Source organism: Calliopsis andreniformis, unplaced genomic scaffold, assembly GCF_051401765.1.
Source record: "Calliopsis andreniformis isolate RMS-2024a unplaced genomic scaffold, iyCalAndr_principal scaffold0022, whole genome shotgun sequence".
NCBI lineage: Eukaryota > Metazoa > Arthropoda > Insecta > Hymenoptera > Andrenidae > Calliopsis > Calliopsis andreniformis.
In genome coordinates this window covers 12,287,665-12,304,910 of record NW_027480432.1, presented here as the reverse complement: position 1 = coordinate 12,304,910, position 17,246 = coordinate 12,287,665, and the positions used below count along the sequence as shown (strand labels likewise).

Below are 17,246 nucleotides of genomic sequence, written 5' to 3'. Positions count from 1 at the left end.
TTATTCGAAAGTTTCTTATCTGAATAAGTTTTTATTCGGATAAAAAGTTATCTGTTATTTTCGAATAACTTTGTTTTATTCGTGATTTTTATTAGAAGATACTAAAAAAAAAAAATTTACTTGAAATATAATTCGGATAACGCCTAGGACACTATGTGATACTCATAGGACCCTTTTCTCCAATTTGGATCCTCTACCATCCCTTAAATTAAAAGATCAGTCTATATTTGTTACACCCTATATCACTGTATAATATCATCACAGAGGTTGTGATATCATACTTTAAATATTGCCGCGCTTTCCACTGTTCTTGATAACTATATTTCTTTCCTCTTTTACTTACTGTCCAATAAAAAGTAACAGAGATATATCTTTTTAAAGAACTGATATGTATACACGAACAAATGTATTGTTCATGTCCCACGAGAAGTCCCCTACGAAACATTGCTTCTAATGCTTTCCAAGGAACTTCTCATAGGACACGAATGGTACATATGTTATAAAGATCGAAATTTAATAAATTATAATAGTACGTTTAGGCCAAACGTGTGAATGCTCGATCTTCTTCCACTTTAACAAAATTCACATTTGCTGGCTTGGTTTAAACGTACCTTAATTGGAGTTTACTATCTTACGTATTTAATCTTAAGTTAGAGTTATTATTATTAAAATAGGTGATAAGAACATAAAGGATACAAAACGATGAATTTTTGTAAGATTGGGCAAAATGTGCTAATACATTATTTTTTGCTATCAATATTTCTGATGCATTTCAAGATATCAAATATAGTAAGTATTATAGGCATATCAAAACTAAGGGAATGTCCAACAATTTTCGAAGTTATACTTTTGATTCTCAGTTTGATGCTAATCTCATTGTTCGGTCGATTTAAAAAATATATAAGTAGATTTTTTAAAGTCTACCCTGCAAAATAAGCATGTTAAAAGGATGGAAAAATGTCAAGAATCTTACAGGAAAAAAAGATTACGAGGGTGCACGCTGCATGATTTATGAATCATTATGTCGAACATTTAAAACGACATTTCTAACAATATATAAAAATTTAAATCGTTTTCTTCACTCGCTCAAAATTTGCACATATTTCTATGTATTTTCTTAAGAATAAAGCAATATGCATGAACTAACAAATATACTCTTTGTAGGTGTGTTTCAGTAACATTCAAAAGATTGATTTTGTCTATAGTTTTAACAAATCTGAAATAGATAAAGCAGATTATCTCGAGGATTACTGTTTACTATTGTTTTCCCAATACTTGCTATAACAAACAGTTTTGTATCATTCATTTTTTACACTTTGGAAATACGTAAAAAATAGAAACAATAATTCAATTTACATTACTTTGTTTTATTATTTACATAACATTTGTATTAAAGTTGAATTGTACGAATGGAAGCATTATACAAAATTAAAATTATTTATCCCATCATTATATTTTATGTTCGCTATGTTATATTTATACATCATTACTGTTACATGTATATGAATCATATGTATCGTAAATAATAAATATTTAAAATATTTCCTAGGTTTGAATTCGTTGCTACGTTCGCTATATATAGTTTGAAATTACTTTCAGTGAAAGAGTTTTATTTACGCGCATATTATTCACAGTTTTTGATAAAACCAAAGTGAGATCCTACGAATATGGATTAACTTTGAAAAAATGTTTCACGTTATAAACTCGTCAGTGAGTAGTGAGCCTATATTGAAGAAACGCTGTACGTTGTAATATTTAATAATAATAAAAATGCTTAATATTTTCATGTAAAGTTAATTTCTATTTCATAGGCTGAAGGATGAAGCAATCAGAAGAGATTATTATTACGCGTTCTACTCGTAGTTAATGTAATAAGTACCTAATGACCCAAAGAAAAGACTATTAAATACCAAGGCAGAAAATTCGTGTGACGTAAGAAGATGAGCCAGCAAATTGAATTATTTTCCTTTTAACACACTGCACAATAGCACACGGTCGTGATTAAAGGTCTTATTATTGTCTTTAAACGAGAAACATAAATGAAACGGAAGGTGCTTCGAGTGCATGTATACATATGTAGTGACTACCTACAATTCTGCATGAGTATTGTTAACTTTGTCTCTTCATGGCTACGAAAATTTTCGTATCGAATAACGTCAAAGTCTACCCAGGTTGTCTTATCGTAAATAACGTAGAACATAGAAATAACGCGAAATATAGAACACAGAAATAGTGCATACGATCGATGCTTTTAATTTAACCATAGACGAAATTTTCAAAACTAACACACGAGGGTATATATATTTATTAAAAAAAAAGTATTATCTGATTTGTTTTTTTTATTACTGCTGAGTGTAGTATCAGCATTTTCATATGTTTAGTAAATGTTTTATTAATGCAGCTTATGCAATAATATATTTCCCGTCAGAGTATGTAAGTACCTTTTATTTTTAATTTTTTATTGTCATTTCATTTTTTCACTACTAAATTTTATAAAACTCGAGGACAGTCTCATCAGACATATCTTACCCTGAAAATCTTGTATATACGTTAATGTAAGTATTAATAATAACTTTCACATTTTTCTCAAAATTAAGACAGTTATTAGAAGAAAACGAAAATATGATTGGGTTGAAAAAACTCGAAGAATCTATATAGTAAGGTTAAAATATAAATATAATCCAATTAAATACTAGGCTTTCGTTTTATTTAGCGAAACTGCACAAAATTATTATAAAATTATAACAATTTATGTACAATACGATCAATACGTACATATAATTGTTGACTGATAAACTCCTATATATTCAATTTTTATACATATACAAATATTGTACGAAACTACGAATTTCAAAGGATTAATTTATACTTAATTAAATAAATTCCAATATAACAAACTTAATTAAAGATTTAGAAATCAAATATTTAAAAACACGGAAATAATAAAATCTAAATGATTCGAACGGAATTTTAATTGAGTTTTTTCAAACATTAAAAATAAAAGAATGAAAACTTTATGGATATTTCAAAACGATTAAGCAATTAATTAAAACGAATTCAATCTCAGTTTGAAAGGTAATATCAACTAAAGCATTACATATTTTTGTTTTTTTGGTTACATATTACACGATGTTTACAAAAACGATAATAATCGTATAAATACTTTCCATCTTGATGATCTTCTGGCTAATATATAATATTATACAAATATTATGGAAATAGATACCAAGCAAAGTTACAGCACGTGATTTTAATTCGAATTGTTCTTTTCCAAATGAATTGTAAGTATTTTAAGTTTAGTTGTGAATAAATGTTTACCTACAGAAAAAGAATATGTAACCTCTTTTTCTATTATTTATGGTACTAAAGAAGAATAACGATAATATTTTAATATCATATCAGGTAATGTTTTCTATTGCTCCTAGTTTCTACATCATTGTTAGTTGGAAATACTGTATATTTAAATTAATCTAATTCAATAAAAAAACCTAAGCACAAACTTCATACGTTTATAATAAATTGATTAGTAAATTAAGCAAAAACTAAAATAAGAAGCCAAAAGATGGTATCAAACTTGGATTCAAACCCAGGCCAAAAGAATAGAAGGCTGCTGTACCTACACATATACTCAGATATGCGAGTATTCATTTATGGACCGACAATTCAACACCGAATTTGATTTTTCAAGATAAAAGTGGCTATTTCTGATTGTAATATGCGTGAAAAGTCACATAGGGAGCATCTACATCTCCGAAAACTTGATCTCGATCAGAGGAAGACAATGTTGGTCAGCGTTGCCCCTGTTACGGAAGAGCATCTCGAAGGATGGTACGCGTGTGAACGAGTCTTTAAACTTGTCTCGCAGCAACGTCGAATCACCTCGTTCCAGTAGACGGGCATAACAGACCCCCACTCTGTATCAGTCTACGTTCCGTCCAGTTCCGCCGCGCCTCTCCGCGCCGTCCCTTCCCGTCCCTTCAGCGGGGACAGCTCGACAGAGTGCGCGTTCGATACACGGAATCGCCTCGTGGTTCTCGGAAGACAGTAGACTGTCGTCAGCCACACCAGACGGCGCAGCGTTCGCTCACTCGTTGCTTTCTTGCAGATACTCGCCCACTGGTTCACCCACGGTTACTATTACCTCGGTCTTGCGACCTCTCTTCGACTGCTGGCAGCGGCACACTCAGCTTAGCGGGCCGCCAGTTACGCAACAATAACAACACTGTCGAGAGGTGTAGCATGCGCGTGCTGTGCCACCTATACGCCGACGAACGACCCTGGAACGACGAGCTACCGATTCGTCGCCGCAGCCGCAGCCGCAACCGCCGCCGCCGCCGACGCTTCTCCTCTTATTACTACTGCGATCACTTGTTGAAAACTCAGTAGGAGAGCGAGCGGGCATTCGTTTCGCAACACAGACACGCTGCAACGATCGCCTTCGAGCGTGAAAAAGGACTACCGTCAAATAATGCTGGCGATTGCGGTCCAGGAAGACTACAGCAAGTGCGTGCAGTCCTGTCAAACGAGAATTATGTTAGAGAAAGAGTGATGGGTAGCGATGAAGAAGACGCGGTGGGAAACAGTTTGAGTCTGTGTCCAGTGAGTATCACGGGTCTAACTTTTAATACGCGACACGCGCTGTCTGGGGATCCTAACTTATGGAGGATCGGATCGATTCGTTTTCAGTTGAATCAAGAGTGATCGAGTGGGAAATCGTCACGTCGGAAGTGCATTGAAACAGACCGTTTAAAGCACCGCGTCCATTTCCATTGCTTTCTACTTTTTATCTACGATCCAGCAAAGTGAGAAAACTGATTTTCGTAACTCCGTGACTTTCACAACGGAAAGTTAACGTGCAAGAGAGCAAGGATCGTTCGGGTCGAAATTATGTTGGAATTCTTCTCCGTCGAGGATTGAAAAGGAAAAAGTAAGTGACGAAAAAGGAAGGAAAGAAAGAAGGAAGGAAGGGTCGAGGAAAAATTCGATGGCAGAAGAGCCACGAGATGTAATTTCCACAGAAGTACGTGAAGAAATGGTAGGCGAAATACGTTGCGATTAGGCGCCAATGACGTCAGGCAAGAGTCGTGGAACCGTGTAAGTCGCAAGGGGAATTCATTCGTGGAGTTTGTGGTGCGTTTATCGCACAGTGCGCCGTCATTGTATTGGTGGTATTTCTGGTAGCAGTAGTAATCGTTGTAGTAGTAAAGTAACACACATCAGTATCTGCTGGCTATATAGTATTGGTGGTGGTAAGAGTCGTGTAGTGGCCTCTTCTTGGTATCGGTGTGCAGAGCAGTGGCGGGGCTAAAAGAGAACCCGTGTGGAATTACTGCGTGGTCCGTCGTCGTCGTCGTCGCCGCCGTTGTGCTCGTGCTCGTGCTCGTGCTCGTGCTCGTGCTCGTGTGGTGTGGTAGCCAATTATATTTTCTACGTGTGTGATTCGCGGGCAGTGACTAACTGCTTGCCGTTAAGTGTGTTAGTAGGAGATATCGTCGACGAACCCCTTCCCTGCGTTGGTGTGCCGTCTACGTCAGCACTGGTCGGACGGGATTTGCATAGCAAACAGATTGACGCGCTGGTAAGTGGATAACGAGAGAGGAGTCGCGACTCTGTGTCCCACCACGTACCAAAGAGAAGAAGATAGATAGTTCGTGTGCGTCTATTCGTGTTGCTCGCTCGTGCGCCGCCTGTGGAAGAAAGGAAGGAAGAGCGAGGAGAGCCAAGAGACGCAGACGACGGAGCAAGTGAAGAGCTTAAAATAGAAGAATGACTTGGGCTTAAGTACACACCAGGGGGACGGGCAAATAAAGAGTAACCAGAGAGGGTGTCTCCTTCCCGATTTTCTTCCAACGAAATCTGTTTCTGTGCTTTTTCTGTGATACATTTCTATATCGGCGAGTATCGCGCTCGTAATCGTTTTACGAAAAATCAGACAAGATACACGCGCGCGCGCGCGCTTATACATATATATTCTTTACATATGTAATGTATATACCTAGTATCTATATGTATATACATATATAATATATATAGAAAAGCATAATACATACATATATATTATATGTATAGATAGAGAGTAAACACACTGAATGATGAAGTGAAACTGCAGGGAAGAAATCTTGAGAAGACGGGAATTTGTTATCGTATTGAGAAAACCGATTGACCGGTCGTAAGTGTTCTGTGATAACGACAACGTAGTGTGTACCGAGGGATAGAAACGAAGGGTGATTCCCACCTACCACCGTGAGCCTGCCTGACATCTTTCAGTCTCCGTGGAGACGGTGGATTATCGTAAGAGAGAAAAGCTGGAGGTGTTTGCATCTCGGTCTCTCCTACGATGGATCCTAACTCGCGTTCGTATTCCTGCAGAGGCTGCAAGAGGACCGAGGGTCGAGCTATGCCGATGGAGTAACAAGTGAGCGGCGAAGCGGCGTTGCCATGACGACAGGTGAACCATGAGCTACTCCTCTTTCCGCTTTAAAGCAGTCTATCTTTCTCCCTTTCTACCCTTTCTCTCTCCCTTTTCTCCCCTTCCCTTCTCCCTTTCTCCGCTTCATCTTTTCTACTTTTTACTAATATCTTCCCCTCGCTCTTTCGTGTCTCATACCTCTCTACCCATGTATTAGTATTAATTCTTTTCTCCTTTGGAATCTACTGTTTACTATCTCTCTCTGGTCTGCCCACTCCCTCCCCACTTTCCCTCTCCCTCCCTACTCCGTTAGCCTCTCTTCCCGTTTCTCGTGAAATTTATCCCTCTTCTTTCATCTTTCCTCCGTTCCCAGTTTTTTCCCTCTTTTTCATCGGCCGATCCCCGCGATTGTTTCTCTTCGCGTCTCTGACCTCGCGGAACGACACGCTGTTGTTCGTCTTTCAACTTCCCGACGATGGGGATTCTATTCATTCTGTTTATCTACCTGTCTCTCTTCGATTCCTTGCAGATCTTTTATCCCCTGTTTTCTCTCCGTCGACTATTTTCTCCTTCTAGCCCCCCACTCGTGAAAAGAGTCGTGTAATCTCTCGCACTTGCTTACATACGTTTGGCGTGCGCGCGCGCGCGCGGTGAATGTAGTCGTGGCATGCTTAACGCGTAGGTCGTACGATATTCCAAGTACGCTTGGCTATTTTCATGCTACATCGGAAAGACACCTAGCGACACACCACTACGTGCTGTGACGCCCCGCGACGCCGACGTCTTACTAACTCTCGCACGTATCTCTGATTGTTGTGTGTCAATGCCGTAACTCTGAATCGAATGATTAGATCGCTTATCAAACGTCTCAAAATTCTGGACATTTCTGTTTCTCATTTTCTTATGATCTTTTTTAGAACTTCGTTTTTCTCTGTTAACACGTTCCCTGTCATGTGTACTGAAAACACCGGCAAAACGTTATTTTTAAGAGGTGTTTACCAAAATAATTATAGTAATATTGACTGAAGCTAGTCAGGAGTCAGGTTTTTAAACATTAGTTGATGATTTTAGGAAATCATTTGCACATGTTCCATAGAGCTTTGGTTCTACTTCCTCGATATCAAATCACGTGCATATTTCGTAAATCATGTGATCGTACGATTATACAACCTACATATGCATTTCTGTTTTGGGGTAAAGGAAGAAATTGCTCTAATGAAGGGCAAAAAGTATTGGAGTTACCAAAGCTAAAATAAAACTTTAACGAGACTTTGTGAGAATTACTCTAACGAATTATATTTATCTATTCTTTTGTTGTTTTAATAAGATACATCATAACAGTCGATCATAAATGATAAAGACTCAAAAAATATATATATATACTATCTGTTTTACGATAAGTTAGAGATATAGAAGAAAATAATAAGAAGAAATAAAATGATTTATTTTGTTATAACATGCATTTTATAGTATTTATATTACTTTAAGTGATCATTCACTAGTAAGACAACTACGATATAAATCATTTTTACATATTTGTTAGATTTTATAATGTATAGTGTTTTTGACATTACACTGCAGTATTAGATGTTAGATTATGTGAAAGAATCTGTCGCAATAATGCAGTAGCAATAGGAATGTATAATCTGTAGTTAACATTGAAATATGTTATTTGAAACGTGTTTGACCACTTCAATTGAAGAAAATAATAGCTTTTTAAATTTAATTACTTTTCTGCCAGTTATTATTATCCTTTTAAACATATTGTCTCATAATATACTATGATTATAGCAAGTTGAAGTTACAGTGTAGTATAGAATAAAATTATTTATTAATGAAATTTTGAATTATTAATTTGTGTTAACAAAAAAAACACACACACACAAGAGAATACTCACATAGATGCCATTCAAAATAATATAAACATAGGTCATCATAGATTGCAAAAAGAATTTCACAAAAATTTATACATATGTATACACATGTGTTTGAAATGAAAAATTTGTTTACAGTTTACACGATGAATTTTGCAATATATGCTTCTTGAAGTTTGTTTCTTTTTAAGATTGTTTCTGATACTATTAAAGGTACATATTTTTTGCTTACTTTTTATTACTGTTTCGAAAATCTGAAGAGAAAACAATTGATTATGATTTTTATATTATTGTAAAAGAGCTTTTTTACAAATTCCCTCTTAGCTAAAAGAGTTTTATGTATTCTTTGAATTCTATTACAACTACTTGTCTTAAATATTTTTATGAGTTAACATGATATATTAATAATAAAAATAGTAAGAAATCGCCATGTCAACACTGTTTAATTTTGGCAAATAAGCGTTACAAAGTACTTATTACGCTATTCCTCATAGACACATATTGTTAATATATTTACTATTAATATACATACATGTGTATAATATGAAAAATGTATACTAAAAATTTAGATCTAAACAAATTGAATGAATTATATACCTACAAACTATAAAATGGAGCGTTTAAAAATAGAAAGGAACCGCGAATAAACGCGTAAGATGTTATATTCCGGTTATAATAAAATATACATACATGTGTAGATCTCATTCCAGTAATATAGAGTAATATAGACTATAGAGATGGGTTACGTATAGTTAATATTTCATTTTAAAATGTACACATCTAGGTATTAATTAGGTGTAACTTTTTTTGGACACAAATTCAAAATTATAAAATATGAGTCTATTTTTATTACTCATGCTTTTTCAAAAATTAATTATGAGATTTAACTACTACTTTATAATACACTTCTCACATCCATTGGGATATTTCAAAAACATTCATGAAGGAATGCAGTTTTTATAGGTACAAATATGTTTTTAACGTAAATTATAGCTATCATAATATGTTTATAAACAATTACAACTTAGAACATTTCGACTTCAACTAAAATCAAACATTATAAGCGAAAAGAATAGCGAACTGAAAAATAAAAATTAAACGTTATATAAATTATTACAATTAATAATTCAGATGATAAAAAGCAATCAATTTTTACTATGCTATATAGGTACATGGGTAAATTAAATCTATTGTTAAATTCAAATACAACTTCATAGACAATATTGCTTAATTATTTCTCTTCCTATTTTGCAATGTCTGTGTTGTAGGCTTTTATTATTATTTTTGCTAATTGTAAGAAGAAAGTATAGAAAAGGATGAGTGTTAACAAATTCTAATTATAATATGTTATTTTTAATGACTTCCTAAATTGTAAGAGTATCGTTATGAATGTTGTGCATTCGCACCAACTTTGATACTGTACAATGCTTTTTACCACTTGTAAAGTGTTGAGAATCGCTTAGGTACTGTTTTTCTTTTCTACTCGATAACACTTTACGTTAGATCGCAATTAGTTCATAGATAACTTGCTTACTGTAATATACAGTCAAGTCAGAAAGAAGAAAATCTCTAATCCAACGTAACTGTGTTAATAACTCTTCACGTCCAATTTTTTTTATAACATTGTTACCTTCACTGCCAATCTGAATCAACAGACTATCCCAAACTGCCAACCACAAAGCTCCCGTTAACTGAACATAGATCCATCACGCGATAGCGCGTGACCGGTTACTTGCGAAGAATCAGGACCAACGCGTTAGCGCGTGATCGACATCGAATGTATTATAAAAAGTGCACGAGTCAGATTCGTGAAAAAACGTGGAAAGGTTAAGCAGTAACGTAACCTCTAGTAGGCTCTACGCGTTTCTTCCGCTGTTACGATTCGTCGAATTGGCAATGCATTTATACCAGAACGCAATATGTTCTGATGAATTGTACTGTTGTTCTATGCAGGATACAGAGTCGAGCATAGTGCGTTGCGCAGCTTAATACATATATTTATGTATATGTAACCACGACATTAGGATAGTAGGGAAAAGTCTTGGGCATAAGTATTTACATGCATATGCATATTGTATATGTATCGATAATCATTGTTTTGAGTATCAAGCTAAAATAAATTTTTGTTTAATTCTTTTGCAAACGTTTGTAGATTTTCTATACTTAAGATTACTAAAAGACCTAAAATAAATATGTCATTTCATTTTAAAGAAATTCCGATAACTTTGAAATCTCGAAAGCTATGGCCAACAATTTTTCATAATTTTTTAATAATATGAAAAAATGTTTTTTTTTTTTAATATTATTAAAAGCAATAAATAAAAAATAATTATATATACATAACTAACTATAGAGTCGTGTGACTGATGCTTTGTTAACTTGCAAATTTATTTTTTTTTTGTTCATATTGAAAGATGGTATTGATTTTCCTATTATCTGAAAACCCTAGGGGAAGAACTTGATAAGTCACACTTTCGTAATTTTATAGGAGACCGATTTCAAAGTTAGAAATCAATCTCATATTTATAAAACTGTTTTAATATTTGATTGTTAGTTTATACAGGGATTTTATTGATGGTATGGAAAATTTGGGTACTCTAATAATTTTTTATTGAAACAACTTATACAGAAAAGTAAAGTTACTACTTAAAATAAAACACTTTATTTTCAAAATATTCAATAAAAACAGGAAAAATCATGTAACTAAAGTTGATAGATGTTAAGCAGTTCAAATGAAATAGTAGTATTAATAATGCGAAAATATTAATAATAAATTGTAATATTATTAGTATTGCTTATACAGTAAGATTCTTTTTGTATTAAAATTTCTCGAAAAAGTTTTCAGCTGCTGGGCTGCAAAACATTTTTAAATCTTGTAAATCTTTAAAATTTCTCATGGATTTGTTAAGTTATTTCCCTATACACGTTTTAAAAAAATGCTTATATCTCGAAATTTATCAAGAATTTTCCCTTTTCGCTTTGGATAATTAAAATACTCGATCTTAGCTACCAAATGACATCAAAAACAGAAAATCCGAAAAAATGGACTTATCAAGTTCCTCCTCTGCAATCTTCATTTACCAATAACGAGCAAATAAACGTATTACACGTAGGGCAGAAATTAAGAAAAAATGTGGAAACGTTAGTCCATCGTTTAATACATTAGAATATTCATACAATGAGTAAAAATATATCTGATACACTAACATAACTTTATTGTCAATTTGATTAATCGTATCTTTTGTTTCTACACGTAGATATATATAGTAAAATATTTATATCAGACTAAAAGATATTTCTTGATTCATTATACATTGAGAAACAATTTAAGAAGTGAATCTACAGATTGAAATAAGACAAAAATCGAGAATAACGAAATTGAGTTCGAGTCAAAGTTCAGCCAATGGTTTTGAAATTTTACTAGTAGCTGCTACTTTCATATTTATTTGTACTCATTGCTGTTTGCATCCTAGATTGACTTTGGTCCAAACAGTGTTTATAAGAACAACTGGCACTATTTGTTGTTAATTTACTAAATGATAAAAAAATCTTTAACGATTGTAAACACGTAATGGTATATTCCAGGTTATGTTTTTGGAAATGTGTGTTAAGTCTCGAAAGAACTATTTAGGTTTCAAATTATTCCCTTTGTCGCTTTACAGTTTTCCAATGCTATACATATGTATCTTCCTGCAAATTCGATTATAGTAATTAGTAATTGTTCAGCAAATAATTTGTTTTTGTAGTACCTCGCTCATATAGGGGAAAACATTTTTAATACTATCACTAAAATCACAACTTGATTTTAATATTAAACAATTTTGAATCACAGATAATTATGATACGTTCAAACTCAGATTTAATAGGCGTCAAGATCACATTAAAATGCCTAAGTGTTGTGAGTATAGCACATAAATTTAAATAAGATTCATCGATTTCTATTTAGAAGAAATAGGTGCATATTTATTAGTCATCTTCTTTAAATTCAGTCAGTTAAACTTATGTTTATCTAGATATTTATTATTACATATTTTAACACTTTTACAAAACATAAATTTTACTAAATATTATAAGTACTTATTTAATTTTATTATAATTTGAAATTAACTAAGTATTAGATAATAGAGATTAAATGATGTGAAATCCATTAAAATCACACAATTACTCGTAATTTGGAGAGACAATCAGATTTATTTAATTTCTCGATTAAATTTATCAGAGGTACCATACATTCAGAGGTTTTCATAGCGCTCATTCAGTGATGCCATAAAGTGGTTACGGCCTTGTAATAAGTTTAAAAGGATTGAATACACATGCATTTCGTGTTGGAACTACACGCGGTCTCGTAACTTTCGCGGCTTCGATGGATTGGTACAATTTCCTCTTTATCAGCCTATTTACATATAAGAATTTTCATTGTTATTATAAACACGATATATCAAGTACCTAGACAGAGCTGTAGAAAGCATAGGCACTACATATTTCTGAGAATCGACAATTTGTTTACCATGGATCCAATGGTTCAGTAATATAGCTTACAGAGTTTATAACCAGCTATGTATTTTATATTATGGTGAAAATTGTTATAGCTACGTATATCGAGAAAGATGAACACGTTAATATTGCTTTTAATATCTAGAGGTTAAATCCATAAACTCATGTAAGTACAGCTAATTCCAAAGTACGATGACATTTCAAAGTAGAATTGTAATATTTCCGCAAGTAGCGCGCTAGTTTTTACGTAACTGAATCTAATTCTGTTACTGTGATCAGTATTTATGTACATAGCACCATTAATGTTTGCGTTGAAATACATTGTCAGTGATAACTTAAAAATATATAAAAAATATAATTAAAATTTGTACTATTTCACGTGTCGAAAGTGTTTTTCATGGTGGGCTGCATTACATATTATTTACATTACTTTATTTTATACAATATATCAAAATATGCAAGTATGTGTAATGCATGTTTGCTGCAATAATATGACTCCGAAATTGGTTGATTTTGAGTTGCTCTTATAGAAAGAATTGTTTTTACACTAACAAAAGTGACGATATTATATCATTTCCATCAGAGATTTAACGTTATATCGAAATTAATATTGAAATACTCGAAAAAGAATTGTGAAATGTCGCGAATGCATAACATCTAATGTAATTTGTGATAATACGAATCATAAGAGCAACACACAAAATTCCTCTACCGCATAAAATAATGATATTGTACTATGGTGTTAATATTACAGAAAAAGAAAGATAATTATTGAAAAATATAATCAAAAAATGGAGCATATTTACATAATCACTGAGATATAATAAAAGTGAAGCAATTACATTAATTAAAAGTGTTGAAATACAATGTAATATTATTTACTATAACGGTTGTATTGTATTTATATTCTGATTATTATTTTTGTTATTTACCAAACAGATATAGTAAAGAGCTATTAGTCATCTGATTCAATTACGAGTTAATTTTTCTACAATCTGTTTAATAGTAAATTTAATCTTGTACATAATTATAATCATAGGTATACGTATAGGTATTTGCTGTGTACACATGTATGTACACACATACGTAACTTACTGAATTTAGGAGCATGCGCAGTTACGCACACGCAAATTGAAAAGCATTAACAATTACAAAGTTATAATATGTTGTATTATAAATACAACTTCATTAGAAATAGTGATTAGATTTAGATTTGCTGTTGAATTTTTGTGTTAAATATTATATCAGGAATATGTTAAAAAATACGATTATTCTATTAATCATATCAGAATTGAAAATGCCTAAAACTTTAGAAGAACGTTTTAACAGTTTAGTCTTCTATTTCGATATTTATATTCTGTTTACAGTATTTTCTATAATGAATTTCGCGTGATAAAACCTGTGTGCATTATGTGTATTAAAGAAAAGATATAGTGGTGAAACTTGCCGTTAACTGATTGAGTGATAGAATGCAGTAGACTGCACGTAAATAATGAATGATTCACGACTGTAAATTTTCTGCAATATTCTATGTGCAGGATTCATGACCTAATCATCCATTCATATGTAGTAGTTGGTCATTATGGCGCACTGAATGCTATTCAGTCACGAACAAGCTTGGAACTTGCCTGGAAAATCATTAATGGGAATCCATATTGGTGATTGCGAACTTAGTCAATGAGGCGTGTATTTTTCATTATGCATTATTAGTTGTTCAATCAGTTACTCCTTCCTAAATTTCATATTTCGAGCAAGTGTAAATCCTCAAAAAAGAAAATGAAATGTTGCTGCATAAAATTGAAGATATATTTTATAGTGTAGAAGAATAAATTTCGTAAATAATAGACAATTCATTGAATTCGCGATTCGAAGTGAAAAATTTGGTAAAAACTAAAAAATTGCTCACCCTTTTTTATTATTATTATTATTTGTGAAGGTGCAACCTTCAATAGGAAGTTATTCTGCAGACGGTATTACATACATAGCATTTACAATATTAAACTTGTGTCATTGTGTAGGTAGTGTAATAAGTACATATCCGCCGACGGCACACTTAATTGGTAGTAAACGTGATGGTGACATTATACATTTACATCACAATCTTTCAGGAATGAACATAGAAGCTTAGAGTGTTTGTAGGTCTATAGAGTAGTACATTACACGACATAGGAAGACAAAAACCCGTAATCTCAGATCATAGATAAATTTCAATCTGGGAGTGTCAAACAGAGGACACTGCCACAGGACATGATCTATATCTTGTCTCTCGTGTCCACATGAACAGCTAGGGTCATTTCCTAAATTGATTTTAGTTAAAGAGTAGTTGACTATAGTGTACAAATCTGATTCTGATCTGACGAGATAAATTTTTTCCTGTATACCAGGGTTTCCTTCTTTTGCCGTGAAATTGTTCAAAATAGTTTCTACCCTTCAATCGACCCTCATTGAATATAAATTCATTGGTGTTATTGAAGGTAAGTGAGTTGAAAATTTCCCTTAAAATCAGTATAAGGAATTTTGAGAGAACTGTCTGGTTCAGCACTTTTTGTGGCACTTTTGGCTAATTCATCAGCATTTTCGTTACCATGAATGCCCAGATAAGATGGTACCCAGTAAAATTGGATTTTGTTGGTGTTACGATATTTTAGGCGGTGTTCATAAATTTTTTTCCTGATGAATATATAAGGATTAAGACTAATGCAAAGAGAGGGGTATTTAAGGGATATTAAGCAGCTTAAAGAGTCAAAAAATATAATAAAGCTTTGAATATCATTATTGAGGGCAGCGTTAACAGCATCCATGAGTGCAACACACTCAGTCGTAAATATGGATGCATTTTTACTTATTCTTTTTATCACTGATATGTTCAGATTGTGACAGACACAAGCTGTTCCAATCGCAGTGGCGTCCTTGAATTTACTACCATTCTGTGAACATGGAGTGCGTCCTTTTCACGTAGGAGATACTCAATTAGGAGGTTAGGGATTTGGAATTTTGAATCGATTAAAGTTCGACCGAAGTCAGCGTCAGTATGAATTTCATTAAGTAGGGCGGAATAATTATGATTGTATACATTATAACAATTAGAAGAATATATACAATCAGCTAAGTTATTTTAATCTTTTAAACGTCGAGGCAACAATCGATTACAAAGTTTAAGTTTTAAATTACGAGTTTTTATAATTTGTATTATAAATTAATATTCCTATGTTAGAATTAATTTTAAAAAGATAACTATTACACTATTATTATTGGATGTGTATAAAAAAATGTTGGTGGAAGTACTACATCTAAGTCCCAAGACCAATCTTATGGCACAGTATTGAATTTTTTCAAGTGTTTCAATCTGTTTCTTCTGTGTTGCAAAGTAAACAAAACTTCCATAGTCTATAATAGATCGAATAAAATTCTTATATAATATTATTAATGTTACGGGGTGTGTTCCCCACCAAGTGCTTCTGAGAAATTTGATTTAGTGCCCTATAGCACCTTTCTTGCACATGTTCGATCTGTTGTTTAAAAGATATTTTATAAGCAAAAATGATACCCATAAATCGCATTGTCTCACTGGATGCAATAGATACGTTATTTGCCATTATTTTTGACTTTTACAGTAAAACATTACGTTTATTAAAGTGCGGAACACTTTTCTGCGGAAATAAATCGAGTCCTAGATCCCTTAGGTTCTTGTAGATTACAGAAATGGATTTTTCTAAAAGATTTGTACATGAGCTCAGCGAAGACCTTTTACGGTATAGAGCAAGGTTATCAGAAAACTGTGAAACAGTAACGCTCTTAGGAAAATTTAAAATAATTTTGGGAATATAAATATTGAACAGTAAAGGGCTTAGTACCCCATTCTGCAGGATACCTTTATATACCTTCCTGACATTGTTTTCTGCGACGTCTGTGTAGATTGATCTTTCGTAAGTTAGAAACTTTATGAATTTAATTACCTTATGAGGTATTATAATTTTGCATTGCTGAATTTTCTACGCAAATTCTATAATTATATTTCTATCAATTATAAAGCATATTAAGATCATTTAAACGTAAAATGCTTAAAAGCAGTGAATCGAAAGAGGTTAATAATGTCCACTACTGTGTACCTTCATATATTAATTTAAATTCCACTGGGAATTGTATAAATTGCATAAATCATGTAATCGTTTCAAAATGAAAAGTACTTGAAGCTTGAAGGACTATTAAAAAATCTCATTTGAAATTATGATAAATTTTAATTCCAACAAGAACAAGTATTTGAATGTTTTTGCGCGAAAAATTACTACTCCAAACTACTCCAAATTAGAAAAAATAGTAAAAGACAACGTTCGTAATAACTACAAAATTAGTTAACCGCGCAAAATAAAAATAAGTATATTTAATTTAAATGCAAAAAGTGAAGCATTAGTTATGTACTCTGACGCTAAAATGTTTGAAAATTCAAAAAGTGGAGTTAATCAGTTTGA

At 32.8% G+C, this 17,246-nt stretch overlaps 1 protein-coding gene across 2 annotated transcripts in view; it reads left to right on the top strand.

Moving 5' to 3' along the window:
- The first annotated feature begins 4,106 nt into the window (after positions 1 to 4,106).
- Shn (zinc finger protein schnurri) overlaps positions 4,107 to 17,246 on the top strand; it is an 84,795-nt gene continuing 71,655 nt past the window's right edge. For both annotated transcript variants that reach the window (XR_013003110.1, XM_076390628.1), the window contains exons 1-2: positions 4,107 to 4,599; positions 4,687 to 6,448. Coding sequence is in view for 1 of the 2 variants with exons in the window: in XM_076390628.1 (XP_076246743.1) it covers positions 6,439 to 6,448 (10 nt within the window). In the remaining variant the exon portion in view is untranslated. The remainder of the gene's footprint in view (positions 4,600 to 4,686; positions 6,449 to 17,246) is intronic.